Source organism: Oncorhynchus masou, chromosome 6 (genome assembly GCF_036934945.1).
Source record: "Oncorhynchus masou masou isolate Uvic2021 chromosome 6, UVic_Omas_1.1, whole genome shotgun sequence".
NCBI classification, from domain to species: domain Eukaryota; kingdom Metazoa; phylum Chordata; class Actinopteri; order Salmoniformes; family Salmonidae; genus Oncorhynchus; species Oncorhynchus masou.
In genome coordinates, this window is record NC_088217.1 from 25,331,919 (window position 1) to 25,351,714 (window position 19,796).

A 19,796-nucleotide genomic window follows, 5' to 3' on the forward strand; every position below is an offset into this window, starting at 1 on the left:
CCAAAGAGATGAAGATGAGAACTTTGTTGACCTAATAGTTGAGGAAAATATAGTACTGGCAAATATAACTCCTTTTAGACAACCAGACCATGTAGAAAGCATTGAACCTGAACAAAGTGAGGATATGACCTGCTTTTTACAATCAACCCCCTCAGACAGCTCTTTGGGTCGTGACAAAGTGCTCAATCAGAATCCAGGAGAAGAAAGATGGGTTCAACTCGCAGGAATTCTGGAGGTATACATGAGGAGGAAGAACATGGAGAGAGTAAGATGCGTGGATATCGTCACCTTTATGATGAGGGAGTAGAGGTCATATTGGGAAAAGAAGAAATGCTTGGCATCGAAGAGACTGAGTTTGAAATATCTATGGAGCCTAAAGATAGCGCCAGTGTAGATGAGAAAGAAGGAGAGCAGATGGAAAAGGAGAATTTCCAAACAGAGGAAGACACAGAAAACATAGGAGAGACAGGAAGGGGGTTGGAAAGGGACATGGGAACAGTGGAAGGATCTGGTGTTGAAACATTGGAAGAGTCTCTGTTGTTATTGGAATCGGAGCATGGAGCAGATGAGGAGAAGAAAGGAATGGAAGAAGAACGTCTGATTGAACCCACCCCTTTTGATCAATACATTGATTCATTTGGTATTGCAGATCAATTATATAACCAAGAGAAAGGCAACAGATTCACTGTAGACTCTGTCAATACAGAAACTGAGAGCAACAATGAAGCAAGCATGGCCCACATAGTTGACCCAATAGAGCCCTTCAGTGTTGGACTGGACCAATCAGGAGACACTTTACTCAGGGAGGAAGAAGTTAGTGATTTCACACTGCTTGTGAATAATTCTGAATTGATCAAGTGCAGCCAAATAGCATATGATTGTGCTCTTACACTGGAGTCAGATGACACTTTCAGCACTGATCCCAAAATCTCTCCTAGTCAACTCATCCAAACTCCATGTATGGAAATCACTAACCCCTTTCTCAAACCATTATTACCGCAGAGTATTCAGGGGAATGAGGAAGATATAAACACTGACCCCAATACCACAGGGGGACTGGACACATCAGAGGTCATGTTACTCAGCGAGGAGGAAATGAGTGATCATGTGCCGCGTGTAAACAAAGTGAGTGTCAGTAGCCAAATGACGTATGATGATAGAACTCTCACAACAGAGCCCTGTCAAACAGATGAGGCTTTGAGCACTGATCCCAATATCTCTGCTAGTCAACTCAACCAAACTCCATACTCGGATGAAAGCCATAACTCTTTTCCCAATTCACTCTTACTGCAGAGTGTTCAGGACCAAGGTGATAACGCAGCAAACATCAACTCCAATCAGAGTCCTTCTCTGAGCAGGAGGAGAAAGATGGGGTCGACTCGTAGGCATCCTAGAGGTGTACAAAGAGAAGAGGAGGACACAGAGGAGAAACAAGAAGTGGAAATAGAAAGCACAGAGATAGAAGACAAGAGAGAAAACATGGATCCAGTGGAAGGTTCTTGCATGGAGTTTGAAATGTTGATGGAATCTAAGGATGGAGCTGGTAATGAGAAGAATGAAGGAGAAGAGAGAAATGAGGAGACTGTCCTGACTGACCTCAGCTGTTCATTCAGTCCTTCAAATCAAGAGGGAAGAAACAAAGAGGCTGACAATATAGAAAGTGAGAGCCAAACAATTATAAAGGAATCAATGGCAACAAAACTCTTGCTTCTACGTGAAGTAGAGTTGACTCAGATTAGTCAAACTCTTCACAACACTTACCCTGATGTTCCTACTATAGAGTCATATGACTCCTACCTGACCGTTGACACACTGAACTCAAATCCTGCCATCACTGGTTTGCAACACAAAGGAACATCATTGGAGGAAACACTTGATGAATCAAGAGGAAACACTGACTCCCCTCCAGATCCACCCTCACTGCAGAGTTATCTTGGGTCAGAGGAAACAGCAGAGGTAGAATCCTACACTCTAGGAAGGAAAAGGAAGATTGGTTCCACTCGCAGCAAGTCTCATCCAGGTAGAAAAGGAGAGGAGAGAAGAGAGGAGGGACAGGAGGAGGAGAAAGGAGAAGACACAGATGTTATAGGAGAGGTGGGAGATATCATTACAACAGCAGAAATGGATTCTATTATAGAAAAGACTGAGCTTGTAGAGCTTGAGGAACTTCTAGAAAAAGTGACAGAGGAGCAGGCGATGGGAGACCCAGCGATCATAGTAGTGGAGGGAGAGGTCAACATAGGAGTAGAAGGAGAATCTGGCATCGAAAGGTCTGAGCTTGTAGAACATACAGAAAAAGTTCGAGAGGGGGAGGAGATAGAAGTAGAAGTGAAAATAGTCGCAGAGAGCGAGAGCCACCAAACTCCCTCTGACACAGCAGCTCTTACAGTAGAGGCCCAAGAGTCATGTGACATGGTTTGTATAGAGCCATATATAACATCACAATACCTGGAAGACAATAATCACTCATTAAATGAACTCACAGAAATAAATCTGTCTGAAACTGAAAACCCATATCTGCTGGAATCACCTGACACTGCAAAGAAGAGAAGGAAAAGGGGTTCTACTCGTCGGAATAAAGGTAAACAAGCAGAGACAGACTTTGGGGAGAAACAAGACACCAAAACTGGAGACACAGAAAAATCCCTACAACTTCAGGCATCCGTTGCAGTTGAGGAATCCTGGTCCTACAGCAACACAGAAGAGCTCCTGGGTCCAAAGGAAAGTGAAACGGACACTGAGTGTCTTTTGTTTGCTTCTAACACACTCGACAAACCGGATGACAGATGGAAAGAGGAAGTTGGTGAGGATATTGAACCTGGTAGTGAAGCTGTAGTTAGTTATAGCAGTGAATTGCTTCAAGATACTCTTGGAACCGAATCACTCTTGCATCTGCCTCTAGATCTTGCGTTGCAAGTTGTTCATGGATTCGCTGCTGAACCCATAACAGAGGAGTTGAAGAAAGAGGAAGAGAGGAGGCAGGAAAGTGAGCATGCCGAGGTGGAGTCCTCCACATTTCACAGCTCTAGGCATTCATTAGATCAATCCCTTGAGTCAGACACTTTAACCAACACAGAAGAGTTTGAGTCATTCAATAACACAATAATCCTCCAAAGTGGAGAAGGTGACGAGAAACTTGAACCTGCTGTAAATGAGTCAGAATTGCAAGATTATATTAACTCTACTGGTCCAGGCAATCAGGAAAAATTGCACCAAAGAGATGAAGATGAGAACTTTGTTGACCTAATAGTCGAGGAAAATATAGTACTGGCAAATATAACTCCTTTTAGACAACCAGACCATGTAGAAAGCATTGAACCTGAACAAAGTGAGGATATGACCTGCTTTTTACAATCAACCCCCTCAGACAGCTCTTTGGGTCGTGACAAAAGTGCTCAATCAGAATCCAGGAGAAGAAAGATGGGTTCAACTCGCAGGAATTCTAGAGGTATACATGAAGAGGAAGAACATGGAGAGAGTAAGATGCGTGGATATCGTCACCTTTATGATGAGGGAGTAGAGGTCATATTGGGAAAAGAAGAAATGCTTGGCATCGAAGAGACTGAGTTTGAAATATCTATGGAGCCTAAAGATAGCGCCAGTGTAGATGAGAAAGAAGGAGAGCAGATGGAAAAGGAGAATTTCCAAACAGAGGAAGACACAGAAAACATAGGAGAGACAGGAAGGAGGTTGGAAAGGGACATGGGAACAGTGGAAGGATCTGGTGTTGAAACATCGGAAGAATCTCTGTTGTTATTGGAACCGGAGCATGGAGCAGATGAGGAGAAGAAAGGAATGGAAGAAGAACGTCTGATTGAACCCACCCCTTTTGATCAATACATCGATTCATTTGGTATTGCAGATCAAGTATATAACCAAGAGAAAGGCAACAGATTCACTGTAGACTCTGTCAATACAGAAACTGAGAGCAACAATGAAGCAAGCATGGCCCACATAGTTGACCCAATAGAGCCCTTCAGTGTTGGACTGGACCAATCAGGAGTCACTTTACTCAGGGAGGAAGAAGTTAGTGATTTCACACTGCTTGTGAATAATTCTGAAGTGATCAAGTGCAGCCAAATAGCATATGATTGTGCTCTTACACTGGAGTCAGATGACACTTTCAGCACTGATCCCAAAATCTCTCCTAGTCAACTCATCCAAACTCCATGTATGGAATTCACTAACCCCTTTCTCAAACCATTATTACCGCAGAGTATTCAGGGGAATGAGGAAGATATAAACACTGACCCCAATACCACAGGGGGACTGGACACATCAGAGGTCATGTTACTCAGCGAGGAGGAAATGAGTGATCATGTGCCGCGTGTAAACAAAGTGAGTGTCAGTAGCCAAATGACGTATGATGATAGAACTCTCACAACAGAGCCCTGCCAAACAGATGAGGCTTTGAGCACTGATCCCAATATCTCTGCTAGTCAACTCAACCAAACTCCATACTCGGATGAAAGCCATAACTCTTTTCCCAATTCACTCTTACTGCAGAGTGTTCAGGACCAAGGTGATAACGCAGCAAACATCAACTCCAATCAGAGTCCTTCTCCGAGCAGGAGGAGAAAGATGGGGTCGACTCGTAGGCATCCTAGAGGTGTACAAAGAGAAGAGGAGGACACAGAGGAGAAACAAGAAGTGGAAATAGAAAGCACAGAGATAGAAGACAAGAGAGAAAACATGGATCCAGTGGAAGGTTCTTGCATGGAGTTTGAAATGTTGATGGAATCTAAGGATGGAGCTGGTAATGAGAAGAATGAAGGAGAAGAGAGAAATGAGGAGACTGTCCTGACTGACCTCAGCTGTTCATTCAGTCCTTCAAATCAAGAGGGAAGAAACAAAGAGGCTGACAATATAGAAAGTGAGAGCCAAACAATTATAAAGGAATCAATGGCAACAAAACTCTTGCTTCTACGTGAAGTAGAGTTGACTCAGATTAGTCAAACTCTTCACAACACTTACCCTGATGTTCCTACTATAGAGTCATATGACTCCTACCTGACCGTTGACACACTGAACTCAAATCCTGCCATCACTGGTTTGCAACACAAAGGAACATCATTGGAGGAAACACTTGATGAATCAAGAGGAAACACTGACTCCCCTCCAGATCCACCCTCACTGCAGAGTTCTCTTGGGTCAGAGGAAACAGCAGAGGTAGAATCCTACACTCCAGGAAGGAAAAGGAAGATTGGTTCCACTCGCAGCAAGTCTCATCCAGGTAGAAAAGGAGAGGAGAGAAGAGAGGAGGGACAGGAGGAGGAGAAAGGAGAAGACACAGATGTTATAGGAGAGGTGGGAGATGTCATTACAACAGCAGAAATGGATTCTATTATAGAAAAGACTGAGCTTGTAGAGCTTGAGGAACTTCTAGAAAAAGTGACAGAGGAGCAGGCGATGGGAGACCCAGCGATCATAGTAGTGGAGGGAGAGGTCAACATAGTAGTAGAAGGAGAATCTGGCATCGAAAGGTCTGAGCTTGTAGAACATACAGAAAAAGTTCAAGAGGGGGAGAAGATAGAAGTAGAAGTGAAAATAGTCGCAGAGAGCGAGAGCCACCAAACTACCTCTGACACAGCCGCTCTTACAGTAGAGGCCCAAGAGTCACGTGACATGGTTTGTATAGAGCCATATATAACATCACAATACCTGGAAGACAATAATCCCTCATTAAATGACCTCACAGAAATAAATCTGTCTGAAACTGAAAACCCATATCTGCTGGAATCACCTGACACTGCAAAGAAGAGAAGGAAAAGGGGTTCTACTCGTCGGAATAAAGGTAAACAAGCAGAGACAGACTTTGGGGAGAAACAAGACGCCAAAACTGGAGACACAGAAAAATCCCTACAACTTCAGGCATCCATTGCAGTTGTGGAATCCTGGTCCTACAGCAACACAGAAGAGCTCCTGGGTCCAACGGAAAGTGAAACGGACACGGAAATAGAAAGCACAGAGATAGAAGACAAGAGAGAAAACATGGATTCAGTGGAAGGTTCTTGCATGGAGTTTGAAATGTTGATGGAATCTAAGGATGGAGCTGGTAATGAGAAGAATGAAGGAGAAGAGAGAAATGAGGAGACTGTCCTGACTGACCTCAGCTGTTCATTCAGTCCTTCAAATCAAGAGGGAAGAAACATAGAGGCTGACAATATAGAAAGTGAGAGCCAATCAATTATAAATCATTCAATGACAGCAAAACTCTTGCTTCTACGTCAATCAGATTTCTCTGAGATTAGGGAAACTCTTCACAACCCTAATGTTCCTAATCTTGAGTCCCACCTGACTGATGACACACTGAATTCAACAGAAAACGTTAGAGAGGTGGAGGAGATAGAAGTTGAAGTGAATGCAGTCATGGAGAGCGAGAGCAGCCAAACTGACACAGCTGTTCTTACAGTAGAGGCCCAAGAGTCAGGTGACATGGTTTGTATAGACCCTCACATCTCTGCTATTCAACTTACCCAAACGGCAGACATGGAGCAATGTCTGTTAACACAATGTAATAGCCCCAGTCTTCCTTCGAAATCATCTCTGTCTCTGAGTTTCCAATCTCACGAGGATGCTACAGGGAAGAGAAGAAAGATGGGCTTTACCCATCAGACACAGGGAGGACTCCACGCAGAGGATGAGAAGCAGGAGACAGGAGAAAATATAACAGAGGCAGAGGTCAGATCGGAAACCATTGGAAATCCAGAGGTCAATGCTGTTTTGGAAAGATTTCAAGAGGAGCGCAGAGCTGAAGCTGTCAGTCTGGAGGACCAACAGGAGATACAGAGCACAGAGAAGGAGACAATACTCATAGAGGTACTTTGGCTTTTCTTACAAATGGCTTCACTTATTTTATTGAACTCATAGCATTCTTGACGTGTACAAACACCCCGCAGCTGAGTACTTGAGGATATTTGAGTATTCAACATTTTATGATAAAGAGCTGCAGTGATGTCACAACTGAAATTGTTCCTATACTGTAAGTCTGAATTCGGCCCTAACATTTCAGTATATGTTAAACATCTGATTTGTTACTTTTAAATGTTTTACATAGTGTGTATACCAGACAGTATATAGAATTTTGAACACACAACAATATTTCACATTTCATTTTGAAGAGATGATCATATACTGTCCTTTGTGGGAGATGATGTTTTCTATTTGTCTAAGGTGGTTGCCTCAAGCACGGTTTTGAGTGGAAAAGGGTCTGAACCAGTGGCTCCAGCTCCAGAGCCAGGCCCTGGGAATAAAAGAGGTCAAGAAAAGGCAGAGCGTGTGGAGAAGCCACCGGGTAAGTATCGAATAGCAACAATGAGGATGTTAGTCTTGAGTAAGTAAGCCCACCAGGCAGGAATCACCTGGAATTAACTGCTGGATATGCACTGTTGAGGCCCTTTGCTCTCCACTTGTAGCCAAAGGAATAAGTCAAGTTAGGTTTGAGTGAGATCAGAGAAGTGATATCATCTGTAATAGACCAGTCTCTTTGATCCCCCTCCAGGTACCTTCGGAAGCTCTGGCTCTAGTTCAAACCTCTACAACGTGGTGATGGTTGGAAACAGCAGTGTGGGCAAAACCTCCTTCATGAGGCGTTTCCAAAGTGGAGAGTTCTGTCTGCACCACGATGCAACCATTGGTGAGTATCATCATCCTTGTTGTATGTTTGGCATCATGCCCTTTCATGTCATGCGAAGAAATGAACACACCATGGTATTACTGTACATTATTCATATTACTCATTCATGTCTGGTTTCATGTTTGTTTGTTTGTGTGCTTATCATCTGAGCAGGTATTGATACCTGTATACAGTCTGTGACAGTGGATGGCAGCCCAGTGACTCTACAGTTATGGGATACTGCAGGTCAGGAAAGGTGGGTCTCTAACCTAAGTTCATCACAATTGTTCATTATATGTAATGCATCAATACAGAATCTGTTCCTCTGTCCTAATTTGAACCCTCCATGTGTGTGTTTTATTTGTTAGTATATAATTACATACATGTTATACTATTGTTACACTCTACTCCCCAGATTCCACAGCATCACCAGACAAGTGTTCCACAAAGCCCAGGGTCTAATGCTGATGTATGACATCACTTCCTCTCAGAGCTTCTGTGACATCTGCTACTGGGTCAATTGCATTCAGGTAGGGGGCATTTAAATCATGCCTTTAATATTATAATCAAAGAACAACTATGTAACAACACAAACAATTGTTTGCAGGATTCACAATTCATCCACTGGTATCTATTGTACTGTCATCACTTTTTGTATTTTGCAGGAGGGGGCTCCAGATGATGTCATCGTTGTACTCCTTGGGAACAAGACTGATTGTGCTGAACTAGATCGAGAGGTTCAGACTCATGAAGGGGAGAACCTTGCAAAGGTATGTTGACGTTACTGTAACTTTAACAGCCAGAATGTGGGCGACTGGACAGTAGGATTTACAGGTGATGTGATATAAATGATTATTTTACACTTTTGTAGCTGGTGCTGAAATTGACAGTGGTAGCAAAGCAGGATTGAGATCATTCATAATAAATACAAATAATACTTTTATTGATGATACTTGCCCTCACTCTTAAAGGGGTACAACATGCTCTTTATGGAGTGTAGTGCTGCAACAGGTGACAATGTGACTCTGTCTATGGAAACTCTGGCAAGGTAAGACATGCCGACAGGGCTTCCAAGTACAGTAAAAGCTATTGTTTGTTTGTGTTGTTTTGTGTTGTTTTGTGTAGTCGGGATTTGGCTGCGTATTGTCATTATCTGCAAGTGGAAGAGGACTCTGTTCTGTGAATATTCAAACATTGATTTGGTGTGTTGTTGCTTCAAGGATGTTAAAGCAGCTGGGTGAGCAGACAAGACAAGAAGAGGGAAGCTTGGTGTTGCAGAAAGAACCGCCAATGAAGAAATCAGGCTGCTGCTGATCAAGGTGGAGAAGATTGGTACATGTCATAATCTGCAGCACATACACGGACGCACGTACGCACCCACGTATGCACACACACATGCATTTGTGCCCTATAGCCCCTTATGATAGTATTTTATTTCTAAAATGTTCTATATGTAATATAGCAGATGTAAATGTTAAAAACATTTGTCAGTGCATACAAAGCATATACTCTAGTGGTAGTAATGTAACGCTTGAGATGATTCTCCCTTTTCTACTTCTTTCAAACAATGTTTGTGGGGGAAAAAATATATTTATTAGATTATGAAGAGATATATATTCATAGCAACACTATTTATTTGCAGTAGATAGTGTCATATTACAATTTATTGTTGGGTTTCTTTTTGCTTGAAAACATCCACCTATGCAGTTTATACAAGCCTAATAAATACATAATACATTCAATTGCCTCCATAATTCCAGTCATATTGACACATTATTTCTTTAACTATTACTGTGAGTTCCAGGAGCTGCCACGCTCGTCCGATCCGTCGATCTTATTGACTCACTGCTATTATCACATTGTAATCATCTGTATGGACTAGAAGAGACTAGAAGACAGAGACGTTCAGAGTGTGATTGCATCGATTGTTGTGTTGCCTCATGGGTTCCAGAGCAACAGTATGGCTAGCACCAACAGACTGAGGAACACAGCAAACGTTATGAAGAAGACTTCTGCTGCCCACTGGCCATGCTGCACACCTGTCACCACCAGGGGGCGCTCTGAGGGGATCAGGTTGGTCAGGTTCAACATGTAGCCCAGCGTCCAGTTGATGTCTGTATCTGCCACCTGATAGACAGTGATGTATATAAACATAAACTCAGCAAAAAAGAAACGTCCCTTTTTCAGGACCCTGTGTTTCAAAGATCATTTGTAAAATTCCAAATAACTTAACAGATCTTTATTGTAAAGGGTTTAAACACTGCTTGTTCAATGAACCAGAAACAAGTAATAAAAATGCACCTGTGGAATGGTCGTTAAGACACTAACATACGGTAGGCAATTAAGGTCACAGTTATGAAAACTTAGGACACTAAAGAGGTCTTTCTACCTACTCCCAGGGTCCCTGCTCATCTGCATGAACGTGCCTTAGGCATGCTGCAAGGAGGCATGAGGACTGCAGATGTGGCCAGGGCAATAAATTGCAATGTCCATACTGTGAGACGCCTAAGACAGCGCTACAGGGTGACAGCTGATCGTCCTTGCGGTGGCAGACCACGTGTAACAACACCTGCACAGGTACGGTACATCCGAACATCACACCTGCGGGACAGGTATAGGATGGCAACAACAACTGCCCGAGTTACACCAGGAATGCATAATCCCTCCATCAGTGCTCAGACTGTCCGCAATAGGCCGAGAGAGGCTGGACTGAGGACTTGTAGGCCTGTTGTAAGGCAGGTCCTCATCAGACATCACCGGCAACAACGTCGCCTATGGGAACAAACCCACCGTTGCTGGACCAGACAGGACTGGAAAAAAGTGCTCTTCTCTGACGAGTCATGGTTTTGTCTCAACAGCGGTGATGGTCGGATTCACGTTTATCGTAGAAGGAATGAGCGTTACACCGAGGCCTGTACTCTGGAGCGGGATCGATTTAAAGGTGGACGGTCCGTCATGGTCTGGGGCGGAGTGTCACAGCATCATCGGACTGAGCTTGTTGTCATTGCAGGCAATCTCAACACTGTGCGTTACAGGGAAGACATCCTCCCTCATGTGGTACCCTTCCTGGGGGCTCATCCTGACATGACCCTCCAGCATGACAATGCCACCAGCCATACTGCTCGTTCTGTGCATGATTTCCTGCAAGACAGGAATGGCAGTGTTCTGCCATGGTCAGTGAAGAGCCCGGATCTCAATCTCATTGAGCACGTCTGGGACCTGTTGGATCGGAGGGTGAGGGCTAGGGCCATTCCTCCCAGAAATGTCCGGGAACTTGCATATGCCTTGGTGGAAGAGTGGGGTAACATTTCACAGTAAGAACTGGCAAATCTGGTGCAGTCCATGAGGAGGAGATGCACTGCAGTACTTAATGCAGCTGGTGGCCACACCAGATACTGACTGTTACTATTTTAACCCCCCCCCCCTATTGTTCAGGGACACATTATTCCATTTCTGTTAGTCACATGTCTGTGGAACTTGTTCAGTTTATGTCTCAGTTGTTGAATCTTGTTATGTTCACACAAATATTTACACGTGTTAAGTTTGCTGAAAATAAACGCAGTTGACAGTGAGAGGACGTTTCTTTTTTTGCTGAGTTTATATGCATGTACAGTCATGGCTAAAAGTTTAGAGAATGACACAAATATTCATTTCCACAAAGTTTGCTGCTTCAGTGTCTTTAGATATTTTTGTCAGATGTTACTTTGGAATACTGAATTATAATTATAAGCATTTCATAAGTGTCAAAGGCTTTTATTGACAATTACATGAAGTTTATGCAAAGAGTCAATATTTGCAGTGTTGATCCTTCTTTTTCAAGACCTCTGCAATACGCCCTGACATGCTGTCAATTAACTTCTGGGCCACATCCCATTCTTGCATAATCAATGCTTGGAGTTTGTCAGAATTTGTGGGTTTTTGTTTGTCCATCCGCCTCTTGAGGATTGACCACAAGTTCTCAATGGGATTAAGGTCTGGGGAGTTTCCTGGCCATGGACCCAAAATATCAATGTTTTGTTCCCCGAGCCACTTAGTTATCACTTTTGCCTTATGGCAAGGTGCTCCATCATGCTGGAAAAGGCATTGTTCGTCATCAAACTGTTCTTGGATGGTTGGGAGAAGTTGCTCTCTGAGGAGGTGTTGGTACCATTCTTTATTCATGGCTGTGTTCTTATGCAAAATTGTGAGTGAGCCCACTCCCTTGGCTGAGAAGCAACCCCACACATTAATGGTCTCCGGATGCTTTACTGTTGGCATAACTAAGGACTGATGGTAGCGCTCACCTTGTCTTCTCTGGACAAGCTTTTTTCTGGATGCCCCAAACAATCGGAAAGGGGATTCATCAGAGAAAATGACTTTACCCCAGTCCTCATCAGTCCAATCCCTATACCTTTTGCAGAATATCAGTCTGTCCCTGATGTTTTCCCTGGAGAGAAGTGGCTTCTTTGCTGCCCTTCTTGACACCAGGCCATCCTCCAAAAGTATTCGCCTCACTGTGCGTACAGATGCAGTCACACCTGCCTGCTGCCATTCCTGAGAAAGCTCTGTACTGGTGGTGCCCCGATCCCTCAGCTGAATCAACTTTGGGTTGGGCGCCCTGAAGCCTTCTTCACAACAATTGAACCGCTCTCCTTGAAGTTCTTGATGATCCGATAAATGGTTGATTTAGGTGCAATCTTACTGGCAGCAATATCCTTGCCTGTGAAGCGCTTTTTGTGCAAAGAAATGATGACGGCACGTGTTTCCTTGCAGGTAACCATGGTTGACAGAGGAAGAACAATGATTCCAAGCACCACCCTCCTTTTGAAGCTTGCAGTCTGTTATTCGAACTCAATCAGCATGACGGAGTGATCTCCAGCCCTGTCCTTGTCAAAACTCACACCTGTGTTAACGAGATAATCACTGACATCATGTCAGCTGGTCCTTTTGCGGCAGGGCTGAAATGCAGTGGAAATATTTTTGGGGAATTCAGTTCGTTTGCATGGCAAAGAGGGACTTTGTAATTAATTGCAATTCATCTGATCACTCTTCATAACATTCTGGATTATATGCAAATTGCCATCATGCAAACTGAGGCAGCAGACTTTGTGAAAATTAATATTTGTGTCATTCTCAAAACGTTTGCCCACGACTTTATATGATAGACACACAGCTTCATTAAGGCAGCACAGCTATTCACATTGACTGCCATACAAGAACATTCCTTTTTTCATGATTTCTGTGGTAAAATGTCTTTCATTCTGTGTCCTGAAGCAAAATCTTTCGAATTGGATGTTGATGTTTTACATATGTCAATACACAAGTGTATAGTTAAGCACACACCTGTCTCTGGAAGTATATATTTCCCCAGGTCTGGTTGAACTTGTAGCCGTCTAGTAGTACTGTCATTATGTAGTTTGCTGAGGCACAGTAATCACGAAGGTACTTGTCCTTTTCACTATACTCTGTCTTGAGCTGCCAAAATAATTGATATTATCACAAACAAAGTTGTAGTAACATTGGGGCCGATTCTGACCCGAGGTAAGTGATGTACATGGAGGTGAAAGAAACGCACACCTGTTTAGGTGAGGTGCTGGCTTACGGAGTAAAACATATGAAAAAGAAATGGAGAGCCCCAACCTCTAGGAGCTCAGATGCAATAATTGAATAACCTAATAACCAACGTTTCGACAGACAAGCTGTCTTCATCAGTGGCGTAAATGGAACATAATTCCCTTTTTATGCACTTTTCTCTCTATGTGTATTCTGACCTTGAACTTAAGCGTGAGAATAGCATGCTATTCACCCCCTATTTGTTGGCGGTGGCGATCAAATAAATGAAGGTGTGTAGACAGATATGCTGTATTCTGACCCTGACCCTGACTTATTTCCCTAATAATTCCACCACCTTTACGTGTGAGGAAACCATGAATAACATGGAGTCTACCTACCGGTCCCAAGTGGAAAAAGCATCAAATTAATTTTTCAGATTGAAATAACACCATTCTCCATGCACTGTAATTTACAACTTGATAAGAGCTACAGTAGGTAAATTATTAATATGTTTGGATAAATGCATTGTAAATATAAATGACACTTGTTTTAGATCTATTATCTATTTTAGGAAGTGTACTGGTAATGTGGAAGGTCAGCAGAGGTCTCTATATCTCACCGAGTCCCAGGTCCTTTTACAGAATGTGTCTATAGTTGTGGTAGCCTGAGCCAGAGAGGACTGCGGAGCCAGACCAAGGAAGTCAAAGGTATAATAGTATGTTGAGAAAGCCTAGGGAGAAGGAACAGTATGATGGTGACAATATATACTGTACAAAGTTCAGACATGTTTCAAATTGGAGTGTTTGATTGAGCCTGCCTGGAGTGCCAGTTGAGTGGGCTTTGCGTAGATATAGGATGAACACTCACAAAGAAGTTGCCACTGACTGGGGGCTGGTATACCCCGTTGAAGCCACAGTCAGGAGCCAGGGAGCAGTCAGTCAGGTTCATGATGTTCTTCATCTGGTTGAGACACCGCAGTGGCTCACTGGTCCCTGTGAAGGTGACCTCTGAGGCCGGGTCAAAGATCACGGGTCTGGCAACGCAAGGGGAGTCATAGAGGTCACCCAGAGTCAGGGTTAGATTGTAGCCCAGGTGGTAGCAGGGGTGCTTGACTGGGCGGGTAGACCCACTCATCTAAGAGAGGTGGAAGTTTGCTTGAATCAAAAGAAAAGTAGCCCTTTAAACAGCCATAAAATGCTTCTGACTCAACTGAGAAGCATTCAGTCAAACAGATTTTGGGTAATTAGATTGTCCCAAAGATTTTTATGATGAGCTTTAAAGCTGGAATCCATAGCGGTGAAACTGCCACGTCTGTTTGCGATAACAACAAAGTGGCTACTTTAAACAGCAAACATTGTTTTTCCCCCTCAGACACCATTGCACGTGCAATAAAACAGCATAGTATGTACTATGATTATTTTTACCATGATGCAGGATGCTCCTCTGACCAGTTACAATTTTTTAAAATCTAAAAACAATAATAAATGCACCTGAGGCATCCAGTGGCACTGTTTCAACTTATGCAGATCTTAGCTTTAAAGAAGGCCGGGGTGAGGCCAAAACACTACTGCCTGTTTACACGTTTCTATTCCTGAAAACTGTTTTTATATCGACATGTAGGGGAAGTTTACCTGGCATTTTTACAGTACCCAAAACCATTCTGCAATTTCTTTGAGTCATATCTAACAGGTGACCAGACAACTACTCACGGTACCTTCAGTAGATTAACCCATAGCTGCCTCATGGCCTGGTCCTTGCCATAGCACAGGTAGCTGTGTGTGTACACCTCATATTGGTAACCATAGAGCTTGGGTCCCAGGGCGGAGGCAGGGACCTGTACAGGCTGGCCGGGGGTAAAGGATATCTGGGTAGAAGAACCTCCCATGTCCAGGGCGCCCCAGATCTTCCTTCCTTTAGGGCTCACCCATTCTCCTTCAAAGGTGTGCTGCTCAGGAGAAGTACAAATACTGCTCAGGAGAAGTACAAATACTGCTCAGGAGAAGTACAAATACTGTTTGTTAGCTATAATGTTAAGCTGCAAAGACCTACAATTCACCATTACCCTACATTATTCATCTCATATGCATACGTATATACTGTACTCTATATCATCGACTGCATCCTTATGTAATACATGTATCACTAGCCACTTTAACTATGCCACTTTGTTTACATACTCATCTCATATGTATATACTGTACTCGATACCATCTACTGTATCTTGCCTATGCTGCTCTGTACCATCACTCATTCATATATCCTTATGTACATATTCTTTATTCCCTTACACTGTGTATAAGACAGTAGTTTAGGAATTGTTAGTTAGATTACTTGTTGGTTATTACTGCATTGTCGGAACTAGAAGCACAAGCATTTCGCTAACATCTGCTAACCATGTGTATGTGACAAATAAAATTTGATTTGATTTGATTATAACAAGCTTTTACAGTGATTATAAATGGTACTACTACTGTATATCCACAAACCTCTGTTAATTTTGCCTAAACAAGGTTGACACCATTCGGGAGTGTGTGTGTGTGTGGGAGCGTGTGCGCGTTCCCTATATTTGTATTCATATTTTTTATTGATCCTCATTAGCCAAAGCAGCAGCTACTCTTCTTGGGGTCCAGTGAAATTAAGGCAGTTTAATGTTAATGTTAAAAACATTACAATACAGTCACAGATTTCACAACACACTGTGTGCCCTAAGGCCCCTACTCCACCACTACCACATATCTACAGTACTAAATCCATGTGTATGTATAGTGCGTATGTTATCGTGTATGTGTGTGAGTGTGTATGCATGTGTCTGTGCCAATGTTTGTGTTCCTTCACAGTCCCTGCTGTTCCATAAGGTGTTTTTTTAATCTGTTTTTTAAATCAAATTTTACTGCTTGTGTCAGTTACTTGATGTGGAATAGAGTTCCATGTAGTCATGGCTCTATGTGGTACTGTGTGCCTCCCATAGTCTGTTCTGGACTTGGGGACTGTGAAGAGACCTCTTGTGGCATGTCTTGTGGGCTATGTATGGGTGGCCAAGCTATGTGCAAGTAGTTTAGACAGACAGCTTGGTGCATTCAACATGTCAATACCTCTCCTACACACCTTGATGAAGGTCTCTTGTAGATAGTTGATGGTGATCCATCCGTAAGCCCCTTCCTCCATCCCAGATAGGATCCGTGCCCCCCGGAAGTCAAAGGGATACCCCTGGATCACCTTGGTTACCTGCTCCAACACCTGATAAGACTGGGTGTGATTCTGTAGCCTGAGGAGAGGAAAATATTCAGCCACTCTTACCGGACAATGAAAGTAGATTTCATAAATGCTACTTTATTATTAAAACCAAGTTCTGCAGCCTGAAAGAGCATACATCACCCAGTCATAATGTACAGGAGGTTAAATACACTCAGAAAAAAGGGTTCCAAAAGCTTTGTGGTTCCAGGTAGGTAAGGGTTTTACATGGAACCCAAAAGGGATCTTCCTGGAACCAAATGGTTCTTCAAAAAGGGTATCCTATGGGGACAGCCGAAGAACTGGAGGAGGAGGAGAATGAGAGGGGAAAACAACTGTGTCAGGAGGATGAATGGAGTCAGGGGGCCTCTCTGCCTTAGACACCATAGAGCTCAACTGGAATCCTAAGAGTGGGTGTGCCTTTGTTTGTGCATGCACCAGCAAATAGCATAATATGAGATTGATTGTATGTGCAGAGATTCAAGTTATCTGGAGGTTCTAGATAGGTTCTAGATAGCACCTTTTTATTCTTAGAGTGTTGTCACCACATAGATTAGTGGGAGGTTTTCCTTGCACATTCATTCATAAAGTCGTAGTATTGGGATGAGGTAAATGAAAATGATTACACCTATCAAGATAACACCGCGCAGTCTTGGCTTACTGCAAGAGTCGCATGCCAGCGGTAGCACCAAGGTACACAGGAGTTTCCCTCTGCTGGTTTGCAGGGATGGCTGCCAGTGCACTTTCCAGGCACTTCCTCAGACTGAGCCCTGCACCAGGTGGGTCCTGGGCATAGCTAGAGATGCCATCTCCTACGGACAAGCAGGGGACAGGCGTGTGAGTCACTGGTATATATTTTTATGTGACAACCATTACTGGGTGGTACTGGGTGATTTGTCTTGGCCCTTGCGATCAAGCTGCCATGAAAATAGGTGTAAGATGACTTAAGGGCATATTCTAACTTCTACCTTCTAGGGGCAAATCCTAACCACTCTCCCATTGACATCAATTTTGGTTGACAAATTCTGGTAACTTTCCCAAAATCCCAGATGAGGAACTCTGCCCCTGCAGCTTATTCCCTCGACATTCCAAAACCTGGGAATTTTGGGAAAGTTACTGGAATTTTGAAACCTTACCGTTAATGCATGACTAAGTGAAGATCCGCCTTACGTAGAAGTTAGTATTCACCCTTAAGAGATCAAATAATAGAGTCGTAATAATGGTTCTCTGACAGCACTCAGCACTGACCATCAACATCACAGACCAGCATCTGTGACACCACCCCAGTGTTGTTTTCTTTGTTGCCAGGCCAACGGTACATGTAGAGAGAAGTGTGTGTGGACCCAGCATCGAACACCATCCCATACTGAAGGACACACAGAGACAGAGAAGTCAAATACCAACAGAGAGAGAAAAACTAAGAGTACTTCGTCCTTACTGGGACAATCTCATAAATATAAATTTTTCATAAAGTCCCATATTAATGTTTTTGACATTTTTGAGTACCTACTTTCACATATTATTGTTGAATATTGTCCCATATTGGGAGCTTGACAGAGGCCCTGTTGCATCCTGTGAGGTATGTGCTTTGTGAAGTAACATTGATGTCTGGGAAATGATGAAGGAAATGTGATATCCAAACGGGTCAAGGGTAGAATTAGGAGGGAACGCATTGGAACGGCGTTTCCAAAGTCAAATGATTTCAACATGAAAAACGTAGATTTTTAAGGTGGATTTTAGGATTTTACATGGGTGAGTTCCCAGAGTGAATATTCCCCAATTACTATAGTTACAATCCATGTAACAGTTTTTCTTCATCACCTGCATGCGGTGTGGGAGATCCACCAAGTGGTGCTGAACTAATGTGAGGATTAGAGCGATGATGCCCACGCATCCCATCACTACCACCACTGCAGCCAGCGCAGCCTGTTTCCCCATTGACATCTTCATTCCAAACACACCTGTAAGCCCACACACACACACACACACACACACACACACACACACACACACACACACACACACACACACACACACACACGAGTAAATTACACTTTGGTCTTGTTTTTATGCCACCATCGCAAAAGAGAACATCTGTTTTACCAGGGACATCTTCATTCCAAACACACGTAAGCCCACTCTCCCGGACAAACATACACACACACGGCAAATTTGTTGAGAACTAATCAACTGTCTCTCTAAAATCAATCCTTTGATTATAAAAACAAATTACACTGGAGTTTTTTTTCATGCCATCAGTGTGAAATATTACATTGTCATCGATCTTCATTCATAAATATAACATTATTTATAACATTATAACAGCACTAGTTTCTATAAATAGGCACAATGTACACAGTCTATCCCAAAATAATGTATATCTTATCTGATGAATCTGCTTTATTTTATCAGATTCTTATCAGACTTTTTACAGAGTTGGCAAGGACAATATATATATACTTAGGATAGGATAAGTAATCCTTCTCACCCCCCCCTTAATGACTTAGATGCACTATTGTAAAGTGGCTGTTCCACTGGATGTCAGAAGGTGAATTCACCAATTTGTAAGTCGCTCTGGATAAGAGCGTCTGCTAAATGACTTAAATGTAAATGTAAATGTAAATATATATATATATTCTGATTCAGATTTTACCACAGCAATTGTGAGTTTAATGTACATTATGTGATCTTAAAATGCTGTCTGTACATCCAAAATGTACATATCGCTTAACAGTATAGATTTGTCTTGGTTTACTGCATAGTGCTATTATAAAGATGTTAACATGAGAGAACGTATTGAACAGATAATGCTGCCTTTGAAATAACCATGAAAGACAAATAGGAGCAGTGACTGACTAGTAGTCAACCATTAACAGAGAAAGCCCCTGAACTCTTCTATTAAAACATGAGATGACGACAGGAGTTTTCCACTTGGTCCAACATGGTCAAAACAACTGGACTTACCGTCACAGAAGTTTCTTCTCTGTGATCTCTTCTCTCTGACCCCCAGGTCAGATTAGAAACAGATGCGTTACCTTAAAAATGTTTTGCAAGATCTTACACTGACCAGAGTATAGGCGTTCTCCTCATTTCTCTTGTGGTCTCACTGACTATCACTTACGCACTCTCTCTGTCTCTCGCACTCACCCTCTCTCTCTCACTCTTTCCCTCCCTACCTCACGTGTCCCTAATAAACTCACACTATCTCTTCCTCCCAAGATCTGATACACTGTACAATTTGTCATCTTTCTTCCTTAAGTGGTAGGCTGAAATGTAATGTTAGAGCCCTCACAGCTACTCACGAATTTGAATACATTGAATATGTGGACATTTGAAGTATGTGATGTCTCATGCTTGACGTAATGCTGACAATGCTGCCTTTGAAATAACCATGAAAGACAAATGTTTGAGCATTCAA

The 19,796-nt window shown here is 42.8% G+C and overlaps 2 protein-coding genes across 2 annotated transcripts; one reads left to right on the forward strand and one right to left on the reverse strand.

Annotated features, from left to right (window-relative positions):
- The first annotated feature begins 171 nt into the window (after positions 1-171).
- LOC135541734 (uncharacterized) lies at positions 172-9,357 on the forward strand. Its single transcript, XM_064968060.1, has 8 exons — positions 172-6,819; positions 7,174-7,294; positions 7,502-7,636; positions 7,790-7,871; positions 8,031-8,145; positions 8,281-8,385; positions 8,587-8,663; positions 8,836-9,357. Exons 1-8 carry the CDS (start codon positions 208-210, stop codon positions 8,927-8,929), a joined length of 7,341 nt encoding a protein of 2,446 aa, XP_064824132.1. The 5' UTR covers positions 172-207; the 3' UTR covers positions 8,930-9,357.
- On the reverse strand, positions 9,186-19,530 carry entpd8 (ectonucleoside triphosphate diphosphohydrolase 8). The gene is made up of 10 exons (XM_064968064.1): positions 19,343-19,530; positions 18,200-18,339; positions 17,627-17,744; positions 17,040-17,190; positions 16,253-16,412; positions 14,862-15,092; positions 14,015-14,281; positions 13,767-13,877; positions 12,938-13,069; positions 9,186-9,742 (listed from the first exon to the last, which is right to left on the reverse strand). The coding sequence occupies exons 2-10, from the start codon at positions 18,326-18,328 to the stop codon at positions 9,554-9,556; spliced, it is 1,488 nt and encodes a 495-aa protein (XP_064824136.1). The 5' UTR covers positions 18,329-18,339; positions 19,343-19,530; the 3' UTR covers positions 9,186-9,553.
- Between the last annotated feature and the right edge of the window lie 266 nt (positions 19,531-19,796).

Excerpts from the sequence above, each read along its gene's own strand:
- LOC135541734 (XM_064968060.1), top strand. The coding sequence starts at position 208 with ATGGGTTCAACTCGCAGGAATTCTGGAGGTATACATGAGGAGGAAGAA. Across the intron at positions 6,820-7,173 it reads AGGAGACAATACTCATAGAG|GTGGTTGCCTCAAGCACGGT; the intron begins GTACTTTGGCTT and ends TATTTGTCTAAG. Across the intron at positions 7,872-8,030 it reads GATACTGCAGGTCAGGAAAG|ATTCCACAGCATCACCAGAC; the intron begins GTGGGTCTCTAA and ends TCTACTCCCCAG.
- entpd8 (XM_064968064.1), bottom strand. The coding sequence starts at position 18,328 with ATGAAGATGTCAATGGGGAAACAGGCTGCGCTGGCTGCAGTGGTGGTA. Across the intron at positions 16,413-17,039 it reads GCTGGCATGCGACTCTTGCA|GCTACAGAATCACACCCAGT; the intron begins GTAAGCCAAGAC and ends TCCTCTCCTCAG. Across the intron at positions 14,282-14,861 it reads TATGGGTTAATCTACTGAAG|ATGAGTGGGTCTACCCGCCC; the intron begins GTACCGTGAGTA and ends CACCTCTCTTAG.